General features: G+C 41.4%; 2 protein-coding genes across 2 annotated transcripts in view; one reads left to right on the top strand and one right to left on the bottom strand.

The window, feature by feature from the left end:
- Positions 1 to 526: 526 nt before the first annotated feature.
- Positions 527 to 3,840, bottom strand: LOC121295211 (tRNA wybutosine-synthesizing protein 2 homolog). The gene is made up of 7 exons (XM_041219633.1): positions 3,311 to 3,840; positions 2,822 to 2,990; positions 2,167 to 2,365; positions 1,912 to 2,062; positions 1,714 to 1,823; positions 1,434 to 1,591; positions 527 to 1,132 (listed from the first exon to the last, which is right to left on the bottom strand). Exons 1-7 carry the CDS (start codon positions 3,370 to 3,372, stop codon positions 662 to 664), a joined length of 1,320 nt encoding a protein of 439 aa, XP_041075567.1. The 5' UTR covers positions 3,373 to 3,840; the 3' UTR covers positions 527 to 661.
- Positions 3,841 to 8,024: 4,184 nt separating this feature from the next.
- Positions 8,025 to 13,644, top strand: part of LOC121295427 (palmitoyltransferase ZDHHC9-like) — a 23,021-nt gene continuing 17,401 nt past the window's right edge. Inside the window, exon 1 of the mRNA XM_041220021.1 lies at positions 8,025 to 9,078. Within this exon, the coding sequence (XP_041075955.1) occupies positions 8,912 to 9,078 (167 nt within the window). The 5' untranslated portion in view covers positions 8,025 to 8,911. The remainder of the gene's footprint in view (positions 9,079 to 13,644) is intronic.

The raw sequence follows: 13,644 nt of genomic DNA, 5'->3' as shown, positions 1-13,644 counted from the left end.
TTGTTTACTAATCCCAAACATGTATTTTCTTTAATAGCGACACATTTAAAGGTGTAGGACACTTTCTATTATATAATCTCATGTTAACAAATCAGCTCTGATAAGAACTGGGTTTCTTTTGAAAGGATCACAATCAGAATCTTTCTTTTCTTTAAGTGGGTCGGTATCTATAAGTACAGAACATTACACTCATATTTGAGACAGTGCAGACCCTTGTATACGTAGATAGATGAGGGAATTGATAGACATTAAATACTGCACTGAAAAGAAAATCAATTAATGAATTAAAAGAAGATATTGAGTAAAGACAAAAGCTTTATGAAACAATTTATTGTTGTAAAATCAACCTACAAAACAATGCACGTATATTCAGCAAGCAAATAAAATATATCAGGATTTATCATGCATGATTGAAACAGTTTATATCTATTATTTATAAGATATAATATATATATATATATATATACATATATATATACACACACACACACACACACTGGCTTGTTAAATATCCACTTCTTGACAAAATGTTAAAAGATAGCAAGCAATCACGTTGATTCAATTGTACTGTAAAAAGGGATTTTGTAAGGGGAGGGGTACATTTTCAATTGCTGATATCAACCTTTGTTTCCAAGACATACAAACATGTGCCCATCACAACTCAGGTGGGTCTGCAGTCCAAATCCAATACAATGTGATCAACGTGGGGTGCGTAGGACTTGACATGCTCTATGTGTAGGATGTGTGTCCTCCAAGGCTGTCCCTGGATCTCCAGGAGGAGTGCAGCTATACGGCATGCTGCAGCCTTCGACCATGCCTGCCACTCTGCTTTCACAGCTGTCCTCATGGAGTCTCTGCAGTCAAGCCCTGAAGCAGACTCCCTGCTGTCTGCTGTGTCCAACTCACGTGCGGCCTTCCCTGCAGGGCTGCTGGAGTCAGATACCTCCTGGAGGCAAAGGTTCTGTAAGAGGAGCGCTGGGTCGGGTTTCTGCGGGCGAGAGGAGACGTTCTGATGGATGTGGAGGACACCGCCTGTCTCGCGCTTTAATAGACGGCACGCTGTGGGCCAGCCCTCCTCTGAACTAGGGATCAACCCCAAATTCACCCTGTCAGCAACATCACACAGGGAGAGCTGAAAAACCAATACAGGGACTAGTTAGTACGCCCTGTTCTTAACTGTACTAAAGGTTACAAAGTTGTTTTCAAACCATACTGCACAGTATTTGAAACAAACAAACAATCCTTTCCGTATTCATTCATTTCAGCTGCCATGTCAGCTGAAAGATAACCCCATCCAAATCCATCCATTAATGCAGAGTGGTTGAAGCCAAAGTCTAAGGATGGTTTTACTTTGACCCCACCAGAGCAGCCTTCGATGCCACAGACACAGGATACCAATGCACAGATGTAATAAGAGGCTGTGACTCCCCTACCTGCCGGTTGTCTCCTTGGTGGACCTGGCAGCGCTGGGCAGCTCCATTGAGTTCCAGGTTTCTCCGCAATGCATTGACCGCGTGGGGATTCCACTCGCAAGCATGGACAAAGGAAGCACCAGCATGCACCAGATAAGGCAGGGTGAAGTACCCAATACCTGGGGAAACAGCACACACCGTGCAACTTAGAAGCATTTTTGTTACATAGCGCCCACAGTCTAAACCTTTTAACATATTTAGATATTTGGATCAGAATATATATAATGGCAAGGACAGATACCTGCATACAAATCAACCACTGTCTCCCCACTGCAGTTAAACGAGGCGATCCTCAGCTTCTCGGTGATGTTTCCCGATGAAAACATGCACTTTGTCACATCAAATTCGTACCTGAAATACAGACAGTAAAATGAGTCTGTGAGAATGCTCTAGTTTTGTTTTTTCTTTCTTCCCAATACTGCATCTAACATTCTCATACCTGATCCCATTGTCCACATGCTGCACCCAGCCGTCCTGCCCCCACAGCAGAGTGACAGTGGGAGTTCTGAACCCGTCTGTAGAGACTCGCCCCATTCTAGCCACCCTTTTCACCCCCAGGGTTGACGCCACTGCCTCCCATAACTCAGGCTCTGAAAAAAAAAAAAAAAAAAACAGAAGAACATTGTGTCTGCTTGGGTGTGGTGCAATGGGAGTCTCTTTCCATCCCTGTGGACATTTTCTCAGGCCGGCTTACCCAGTGTCTTCCAGATTGGCTGCCTGAAGGTGGCCTCTCCCAGGATGGCCAGATCTCCATGTCGTTTCCAGCTCTGGGGCAGGTCATGACCCAGCTCCTCGCTCCACACCTCCCCTCTGAGCTCCACCAAGCCCTTCAGAGCCTCCTCAAGCTGCTGCTGAGACGATCTCACGCTTGACTTCTTTGAAGGAACAGGGCTCTGACACAGAACAAAATGAGGCCAGACAACACTGAAACACCCAGAGTCATGATTTACACTGCAGCCCAATGCTATCATCATAGCAGGAATCCTGACTGGTTTCTTACACAGTTTCAGCTCAGTACAGATTGCTAGTAGGGAATCAATAGCGTGCAAATATGGAAGCACCATTTACAATGCTAAATTGTATTTACTTTAGGTGTCTTCTGGCAAAAGGCAAGCGTGGCATGTATTAAATAGTTAACAGTAATAACAACACATACTGTATAATAGGCACCAAATAGTTTAGCCCCCGACTTGCTGTCTGACAATTTCATTGCTCTGCTGTATTTCTCCACAAAAGCACTGCAAAATAGCCAATACTACATGACCCTGTATGTTCTGAGAAGGTTGTATACCAATGGTAAAGTGCTACAGTATCCCTACACCTGGACAGAGTTCCTAGTATCACTATACCTGGATGTATGTAATGGTGCAGGTGCTCCCAGGAGCCACAGTGTCCTGGAGGACCCGGAGGGTTAACTCTGGCACTCTGGCACACAGAACAGGCAATGCCACTGTGGCATCAGGCAGCTTCTGCAGCCGGAACCTCCTGTCCAGTATCCCCTTCTCTTCCAGATGCTTTCTGCGTGGAAAAGACAAGTCATTCTGTTTTGATACATTATACAAACAGCAATCGGCACGACTTAAAGCACGATTCTGATATGAGCAGTCCCTTTACATTGTGCTGACGATCGTGCCTGTTTTTAATTTGTCACATGTAATGGTATTTAAAATACGCATTTATACAATTAAAAGCGGTTGTTGAGTCCTAGCACATAACTACATCCTCTGCTGTGTATACTGTATCAGATTCACTCAATGTTTTTCACAACAAAAGGGGCCCACGCTTAGAATTAGTAATTAATAGATTGTTAAAAGCAGAGCACAGTCTTGACTCCTCACCGGCAGAGCTGTGAGTACCGCAGCTGTGTCGCTATTGCAGGAATACTGTCGTCCCGTCGCATTTCAAAATCAAATAGGCAGGGCAAAAAAATTGTATGTTTTTATGTTGTTGTAGAGACCAATATACAACATTTAGACCTCACAGCCAAGAACACAAAAATAAATCACTAATGTCGTTTACTTTCATTCCCTGCAGCTCTCTGTAAATTAATAACGATCCAGTCTGTTTCAGTGTTTATACCCCCAACGGTTGTTTGAGTATTGATAACGCAAGTCCCCTCCCAGACTGGTGAGACTTGTTTGTCACTCGATCACAAAGGCGAGCGTCTGTCTGTTGTTATTCGCAGCACGAATACACTACAAATGACACAAACTCCTTCTATAACGATACGCAGATAAACAATGTAAATCGGCGACTTGGTTTTTGGATTTTAACGACTAAAATATTTTTTAAAAACATCCTTTTGGCATGTAGCATTCTACCCTAGCGCCGTACTGCGGATCTATTTACTTTCTAGTCTTCAACATTAGTTTCCTCTGCGGAAGAATAAAGATGCCGTGCCTATTTCAACAGCTAAACTTTATTGACAAGAATAGATGTTGAATTGTCTGCTCAGGAATCCTGGAATTACTTTACAACGGCAAAGCATGCAAATTGATATACAAATAACTCGCTTTTCACTGCCAAGATAAAAACAAATCAAGTAAAATATCAAACGTAAATGAAAATATAATTTAATGCAGAATGGTCGTGTTTAGTTAAACTTCAGTGCACGAGTGTAGTGATTTGTGTTACTGTGATAATGTTCAACGACAGTAACGCTGCTTTAAAGTTAAATTGTTGGCTACACTCATTCTTAGAGTAGCTAATAACATGTATTTGCCACAGGGTGGCACCAGAAAACAAGAGCTGTGTGTACCAAATAACCGACTTTTGACAATGTGAAGTTCTATCATAGGCCAAGAAGCAAAAACATTTATTTAAATGCTGTTTTGTTATACTCATGGCATGTTACGGATTCATAGGGTAACAACGTCCTTAAATATGTAAAACAAAAACCAAACGAGGATAATGAGGACAACTACAACTTAGCTGAGATAGTTCAGTTCAACCCACTTCAGTTATGCCACATGGTTACACGTAACTTTAAAAAACAGTTTTAACAAAGAAACAAAACAATGGTAAATGTGAAGTTTATACAGCCCTTTAATTCCAGTAGCCTTGGATAACATATAGATGTCATATTTCTATTGATGAAGTAGCACTTTGTACACAGTGTTACCCATACAATAGAAATAAATGTGTGTTATGGAAAAACTACACCAGGTAGCCATCAGGTGGCAGTCGTTTCTGTCCCATTGCACGCTGTCGCTCAGTGCAGATAAGCTGGTGCTGAGTAAATACTATAAATACACTATCCATTCAGCCTTCTCTTGGATTTTCAGGCAGATTCATTATCTACAGGGAAGACTGAAATTGCCTGCAATATTTAACCAGTTTCCTGTTTCCCGTGAGAATGAAAACTAGTATTTTAGAGCGATCAGGTTTGAGTCACTGTGTGGTGTCAGGGATCGTTTAACATCCCGAAGCAGCTCAGAATAGACCAAGTTGTTGTTGTTTTTTAAACTAATATGCACAGAGAGCTGCAGGCACCTCTAGAAAGAAACCATTTGAATGTAAGGACCATGATAAATATGACAGATTTTAATCTTATATGACAAATAAAAAAAAACCAAAAACATTTGCATAGGAAGACCAGCTTTCAAAATCTGTCCAAAAACACCACACAGCCTGATCTGATCATCGCTCTGCATTTCAAGAACTTGATTCTGTTTTAGAACTGCATTTCTTATGAAAGGGGCATGCAATAAAACCAGATGGTCAGTCTCATCCTCTTTAAGGTGTGTGAGCTCTGATTCTAATTGTGTTGTTGACATGTTAGGACAGGGATGGGAATAAGACTCCTTACTGCCCGGTAGTTTCACCCATTCCAGGCTTTGTTATGAGCTTGATTAACCACAGTGTATATGTAACAACCTCAGGAATGGATCAAACTGCTATGCAATGGGAGTTTTATTGCCATCCCTGTAGGGCATCTGAAAACTAACATGTATAGCACAAATGACAGACACCCCCATAGGAATGAACTGATTTACACCATGTGAATAGATCAAGGTACATTGTATGCACAATTTTGAGTTATTATTATTATTATTATTATTATTATTATTATTATTATTATTATTAATATTATTTATTTCTTAGCAGACACCCTTATCCAGGGTGACTTACATTTGTATACAAAAAATACATATCAAGAATTACAGTACAATTAAGAACAAGATACACAATACAATGACTTCAGTCCTAATAAGAGCAAATACAAAACACAGTATGATTTGATATCGGGGCAGTTCATGAGCAGATAACAGTGTTGATAGTTACATCAGGGTTAGATACAAGTGCAAGTGAAATACAAAATACTACAGATTGGGTTCAGTGCAGGATTAAATACAGTAAAATAGGGGCCAGATAAATGCAAGTTAAAGTGCATTAAAGGCAGAGAGCTTTATTGTCCAGAAGGGAAGAGTTGAGTTGTACAGGTGCTGTGTGAAGAGATGTGTTTTAAGGAGGCGCCGGAAGGTGGTCAGGGACTGGGCAGTCCTGACATCCATAGGAAGGTCGTTCCACCACTGTAGGGCGAGGGTGGAGAAGGAGAGGACTCTGGAGGCAGGGGAGCGTAGAGGAGGTACAGCCAGTCTTCTAGTGCAGGCAGAGCAGGGAGGCTTAAAAATGTTTCCAACGACTAGCTGTTTGAAAAGTTGCTATAGAATATTGTCAGGAGGTTTTATAGTGTTGCATGGGTTTCATCAGCATTCTTTTTCCAATACAGCTGGTCGTCTGTTTAAATGGTAACTGAAAGTATCAGCACTTGACAAACCTTTGTAGAGTAAATGCAGAATCTGTATCTATTCAATTGATCTGACAGTGGCAGGTCTTAACACCAAAGAAGGTGACTAGCACTGTGAGAGGTGTTTGTCGCTAGACAGTGTAATGATTTCAGTTGTGCTGAGATCAGAAACACTTTAGATCAATTGTATACACCCCCATGAGAATATTCAAATTAATCCAGCATGCATTGAGCCGCCTTCTACAGAACCTGCTTGCAAATGAATAACATTAAACAGATGGACAAAGGGTACGGACAAATCAATTACAGTGATGTGTTTAAAACTGTGCTGCCTACCCCCACTGCTCAAGATAGCACCAAGCCTAAATCAATGAGACCCACTTACTCAGAACAGAAACTGCTGAATTCCTGCCAATAGCTGCTTGGAAAAGTATGAACTTGTGTAGATCCCTGTTTCTTTCTCCCCAGTGTGAGAAAAAAAATAAACAGCAGAGCATTGCAGCACATTCCCAGACATTAACATTGAGCTTGAATTCAGTGGTTTATTTTAAAAAGCAATCTCACACATCAAATGGTCGATGCTTCAAATACCTCTGTGTTTTTTGCTTGATATGAAGGCTTATTTGGTAATAATGGTCAGGGTTTCACTTTTCTAAAGGCATGGTTCATTCTGCTTTCCATGGTGACTGGGAGAAAGGGAAGCATGTCATCTCCTTCATGGAAACTGTGCCAAGCTGGCATTTCAGACACTGTCTGGAAATGGTTTGACTCTTACTGTATCTACTGATTATAAGTGACATCCCCATTTGATTTCATTGGGCCACTGTACCTCCGAACCAGGCTCTGCAGGGCTCTGACCTCGCTCCCTTGCTGTCCAGCGTGTACATGCTGTCGGTCATGGGACGATCATTAGCAGGTATAATCATTGATACGCAGATGCTACCCATTCTTCTTCTAAAGCAGATGGCGGTCTCTAAGCTGTCATTGTGTCTTAGTGAGATTAGTTCATGGGTGATTGCAAATTGGCTAAAAATAAAACCAATAAAGACTGAGGGGCTGTGTTGGATGGCTCGTATCATTTAGCACAGTCTTCCTCAGTGAGATTTCTTTTGATGGTAATCTTCTTACCTAACCCACAACCGGGGATTAACATAGACCAACTATATTAGCTCTGTTATCTTATCCCTAAAGAAGCAATCTGAAGCCATATTAACTATTATCAAATAGTTTGATAATTGATAGCTGTATTTAAATGGTCTTGCTTTGTTTAATAGCAACTCATGCAGTTCCACACCTTACCACAAGGTCGGCGGAGTTGCTACAGGGTACTGCCACTTCGTGTTCAATATTCAGAGTTTCCGCCGGGAGTGAAGGGGAGAATATCTGCTTTTTATTCCCTCCTCCTACATCCAGTATAAATCTTAGAGGCTGGCGATATTTTATATATTAATCAGATGTCTGTGGTACTTTCCCCACAGCCCATATGACCTAAATATAATATTACCATGGGGGGCTGGGTTGTAGAGCATTATTACAGACTCACTATATGCTTTTGCCTAGTGTAATATGTAAATTGAGAGTAATATACACCATAGGCTTCGTGGCAGGGAGCACTAAAACTAGATTCAGAAATTACAGTATGTCTTGTCCGGGTGTGTGTGTGTGTGTGTATATGCCCATGCCCCCTGTGATTAGAGTTTATAGAAATGTTAACCATGTCTATTGTTCTTTGCTGCTGTTTCAGTGCAATGATTTGCAGGGTGTGCTGCGCCTTTAAAGACGGGCTGTTTGACTCCTAGGCGTGTTTCTTTGCCATTGATGAAGCCGCACACTCACGGAGCTTGCGGGAAGAATCACAAGAGTGGGGAAAGGAATAAATCGGTCGCTTGCCGTGTCTGGGAATCATCGTCACTTTAACACGGCAGTCACACCTCGAACAGGAGGACCATTACAAAATATAAAAAAACCAAACATGCATATATCTTAATCCCCGCGATTGACAAAGGTCAAAAGAAGACGCGTCGGCATGAGAAAAAAATCAATTACAGTAAAATTAAATGAATGCATTTCCGAGGACCTCCATGTGGATTTTTGTGAATAGACGGTGGTGAAAATTCTGCATTTGCTGTGCAAGAACTGGATGTTATCGAGATATTAATAAGGGGACGTGTACAGCAAGTGTGGATTGTAGAAAAACAAAACGAGGATGTATTATCCGATTTAAATGGTGGAATTTCGAAAATATATCAATACATTTACCACAGGATTAAACTTGATTAAAATATATACAGATGCATGTATTTTAAGTAAGAACTAAAATATTCTAAAGGGTAAAAACAAACAAACAAAAAAGATAAAGGAATATGCAAGCATAAAAGCGAAGGATTGTGAAAGACCAGAGCAAGCGTGAATAATTTGTTTACCAGCAGTACTGCGGTGGAAGTAAAATAAATCTATATATTTAAAGAAGACATTGCAAAAGGATTATTGTTTGTTTAAATGTGAAAAAACTATATATGATTTTGTTGCTGGGGTGACAGACAAGTGGGTTGTGAAACCCTGGCGGTGGGACAATCAGTCGTGGTAGAAATTTTTAAAGGAACATTTGACGCGACTGAAATACATTTTAAAATACTTAAATACAAATTAAAAAAAAAAAGAAAAAGACAATTCACACAAAGGCAAGAAAATGTCGGCCGTAATGGTGTCTAAGAAGGTGTTACGAAAATGGGAAAAGCTCCCTGGGAAAAACACATTTTGCTGTGACGGGAGAGTCATGATGGCAAGACAGAAGGGCGTGTTTTATCTAACCCTGTTTCTCATCGTCGGGACCTGCGCGCTGTTCTTCGCATTCGAGTAAGTAGAATAAGATATTGCTCAAGTAAGCCACTGCATTTAATACTTTAAAAAAGGCGTGATAGCGTTGTGTGGGGAGGGGCGTCACCCCTGGCAAAGCTAATTTGATGTATGGCAGGTACTGATTGACCTCTTTCTTTGTCAATGGTAATGCATGCATTTATATTTTATAGCTTATTATAACATATATACTGTACATGCGGTGTGTATGACGTTTCTGTTGTGAACCCATTATATAAACCACCCTGTGACGCCACAGTTACAACGTGGGCAACTGTTTCGTCAAACAAAACAAAATGCTATCTGGAAAACGCTGTATAATTGTCCATTTCCATCTTTTCAGAAAGTTCCTATTGGAGCCAGATTTAGCTTTGCCAGAGTTGGCAATGCATTTGTTTAAAAGTGTAATTGAGTTTCTGGTTCCTCAGTGTGTTTTAATTTGGTTTCACCGTAAGGAATTGATAACGTGTTTGTAGTGTACAGCCTTTGAAATATGCCACTCCACTTCCCCTAGGCGTTTTACATACAATTCAAACAGGAGGGGGTGGAGAGTTTAGCACATTTGTCTAAAATTAGGGTTTTGTACAGCTTTCTGCAGAGCTCTGCTGTGAGTAGAATAAACAAATTTAAAGCAGATTTAGCGCTGTGTTGATGAATTGCTCTACAGCAGGATAAGGGGCCTCTTATGTAAGAACAGATGGGTCAAAGGTCATGGATATGGAGGTACAATATCTGTGCATTGGCTACCAGGCGACAGCAGGGATGGAAAAGGCTCCCATTGCTTAGCAGTTTGATTCACTCCTGGTTTCACCCATTCCAGGTTTTACTACAAACTTGATTTGTGTGAAACTGCTATGCAGTAGGAATCTTATTTCCATCCCTGGATAGTTGGGTACATGTTTTGTAAATTATAAATTAGATACAAACATTGATCTGCAGACACCAGGAAAGGAATGATCTGGCGCTGGACTCACAATGTTAGACCACATCATGTATCTTTTCACACAGGCTCTTTAGATCCAGCTGTGTTGTCTGTGATTCTACTTCTAAAGATATGTTGGTCTCAGATGTATAGGGCACTTTAAACCAAACCCTTTGATTTGAGAGCCCCAGTGTAGGAGACTCTGGGGACAAAGTGATAGCCAGTCCCTTCATTCATGCTTGTAGCCCAGGGTACAGTGCATTAGAATCCTCTCTATATGAAACACTGCGCTAACAGTCTCACGAGGGCTGGTGATCAAAGAATTAATTTTAGTTTTGGGGGTGAGTTTAATTAGTACTCTTGGAAGCTGCCGCACTGACATCAGTAGAGGCTGAAGTACCTTGCAGCTGTAGCAGGATTCACTTTGGGGCTCTGTCTAATTGCCTCGGCTTTGCCCCTTGGAAAGCCCTCCTTTATGGCTTCAGTGCAGTTGATGCATCCTGTCCATTTAACTCAGTGGCCAATCGGAGACTGCTTGTACAGTAATGAGGGCTTTCTGGTAGATTGCACAGTAAATGAGAAAAGCCGCCCTGCTGTCGGGTTTTTAGGTCAGCAGTGCTTTACTGGACCATGTGTTCTAGCCAGTGGAATTCCCTTTCTAAAAGAGAGCGAGTTTGTATGATGACTGCAATCATTCTCCTGGTTATGTGTTCTGTTGCTCCTATTACAATTAAAAACTTGTAATCCTAAACATTAAGTATCTAATTTACAGGTGTATTCACCTTTTCAATAGTTGTTTTTCACTTTTTTTTTTTAAAAGGTAGACGTTCTATCTGAATGTTCCTCAGCTATTGCCGGCAGTGAAGCTTCCTGATTGGTTAGGTTTATAATTTGCATTTCAGGACAGACATGGGGCAGTTTGGGTTTGAGGAAAGTTTCTGCGAAAGGCTGAATTTGTCCAGTAGCAGCTGAGCACAGATGTTGAGAAACGTGGAAGTTGCAGTGTTGCAGATCCCATACGAAAGGATCTGCTCATCTAAGATTTACCGATGAACTTCCCTAAGGCTCAAGAGCATAACGTTAAAAAGCACCTCCAAATGGAAACAATAAAAAGATGAATAGAGGCTTCTAGTCTTTACCTTGGCATAGGCGTGTGATTCAGTACCTGCTCCAGCACAGTTCAGAAACTACATGTAGCTGCCAATATGTTTTCTTCCAAGGTGGTTGCAAGTTTTCATTTTCACTCTACATGCAATTAGCTTATATATAACATTTATATCTTGCTTTTTTGTTTGTTTTTTGTAAGGATTGCTTAAGAGATGGGGCCTCGGTACCCTTTCGTACTGGCGTCTTTCAGCCTGTGTCGTATGATCACAGGTTCTTGCCACCTCTCTGGCTCCTTTTGAAGCTTTTGAACTGTTACTTTAGTGAACTCATCCTTTGTTTCTCACTTCGCCAGCGGCAAAGCGGTTAGCAGAGAAGCAGCCAGGTCCTGGAAGTTGCGCGGCGAAGGGCAGCATGTCATCCTGTCTCTCCGAGGAAATTGCAAAATGATTTTTAAATCGGGCTGCAGCAATTTGTAAGCGTAAGCGGGGTTTGGCGTGTGTCAGCACTGTTCTGTTAGATAAGGGTCAGCAGGGTGCAGGAGAGCCTGCAGGACCGAGGGCAGGAATGCTCAATCTGTCGGCTCTTTCCAATATTACCTGTTTTGAAATGAGGGGAGGTGGTTCCTGGTTATCTAACTCTGCAGTCAGAGGGCAGCAGGGTGGAAGAACAGTGATTACATATAAAAACACATCAGGATACACTTTCTTGACCAAATCAAGTAAAACCTTGTGCATGAAAATCCCACACACAAGCTGTCGTTTCAATCTGTGTGTCTTGTTTTTCTGTGCATATGAAAGTGCACTAAAGCTCTTTAGTCTGCACTAATTTCATGCAAGGCAGTACAAATCCTGTCCACGACCTATTCAAAATAAAACAAACAGCCCTGAGAACTGGAAGTTGGGCGATAAGATCTGCATAGTGCCATCGAGTACAAAATCCATTGCACACCAAATTGAAGGATCACCCAATTACTGTACAAGTATTTATTACACTTTTATTGCACCTTGCGCACAAAGTACACAATTGTCTTACAAGAGTAATGCCTTGATTTTTGGAATCCGAATCATTTCGATTCAAATTGTTTTAACTTGCTTTAAAAATGAAATATATATTTACTCCTGTTTATCCTTCAGGGTATGGGTAGAATAGTCACATGGTTGGCTATTTTATATAGTCAGTTGCATAGTGACTGACGGACAAGAAATTAAATGTTGTCTATCGTAGAAAACTGATCTTTTAAATCTAATTCTTGTCTGTTTAGTTTTCACGCGCTATGAATGGGTTAAGTTTAGTAGGTAAGTACTGCACCTGTACTGGATTCAATTTACGACACCGCCCTTTTTGCTTGTTACTAGTTTCCAAACTTGAAGATATTGGTGTTTAAATCTAAGTATGCACAGCCAAAGGACAGCATGTGCTGCATGCAGATTTGTAAAACTGGTGTTCTCAGCACAAACCGCAGCTGTTAAGATCGGCGATTTTAATAAGCAGATCTGAAGTGATGAAGCTTTGTTTGCATTAGCAATTTGCCAATTTTTGTTAAAAAAAAAAAAAAAAAAAAAAAAAAAGAAATTTAGACTTGGCTAGAGATGGAACCCACAGCCACCTATGCTAGACCCACGTTGTCATTTTTGTTGAATTGAATTATGCAAGTAATTTAGCATTGTGTCTCATGATCGGTCCTGTTTATTACCAGCTGAGTCCCAGCATTGTTCGGCTGCTCTAGCTGTATATTCTGTCTGACGTGCAGAAAAGGTCGGGTCTCTTGTCGCTCCTGCCCTCCCTGGTCGTCCACCCCTGCTGATGGCGCCCACAAGAAACCCCATGTGCCCCTCCTGTGATAATTCCCTGGCCCGAATCGGTCTCCTTGCATGCAGAGACGGATGAGGATGCCAGCAGGCAGGCAGGCAGGCAGGAAAGCAAGCCGTTCAGCTGGCTGATGCAGAGCGACTCTTAGGGAAGCACACCCACTGTAGTGCTAACCATTTCTTTTTGCCTAGATACACAGTGCATTACAGTACTACAGTGCTACCTTGTTATACATTTAAAATGCACAGTCACGGCTCCCATGAGCCCCATGTTCCATTTGCATTCTGTATAAAATGAATTACAGATAGTCTCTCCACTGCAGCTCCCTACAGTGTAATAAAGAGGTAGCTCTCTACCATTTCAGCAGTCGTTTACATTCCCAATTGCTTTCTGCTATTTTTGTTGGCTGTGGCTAAATGAATCCCAATTTCTGAAGGCATTTTTTTTAGGATCTCTGTTGTCTGCTAATCCCTGTGATCACACACCTACAATCAGTGGTTGAGCAGTACTGAATGGTGCTGTACCTCTCAGTCTTATCCAGGCAAATCACCCTGTGCCTGTTACAAAAACATAACCGTAGCAGCATTTTAATAGAACCCACACAAAGGATGTAGACCAGATCAGAAATGACCTGCTGATGAAGGTAGAAGTACATTTTAGGAAAGCATCCTGGTGTAATGGGGGCACTATTTTATTACACACAAGGGCGAGCGTTACCATAAAATGCC

Source organism: Polyodon spathula, chromosome 20 (assembly GCF_017654505.1).
Source record: "Polyodon spathula isolate WHYD16114869_AA chromosome 20, ASM1765450v1, whole genome shotgun sequence".
In the NCBI taxonomy this organism is placed as follows: domain Eukaryota; kingdom Metazoa; phylum Chordata; class Actinopteri; order Acipenseriformes; family Polyodontidae; genus Polyodon; species Polyodon spathula.
Note: the sequence above shows the minus strand (reverse complement) of the source record. Positions and strands in the feature narration are given on the sequence as shown.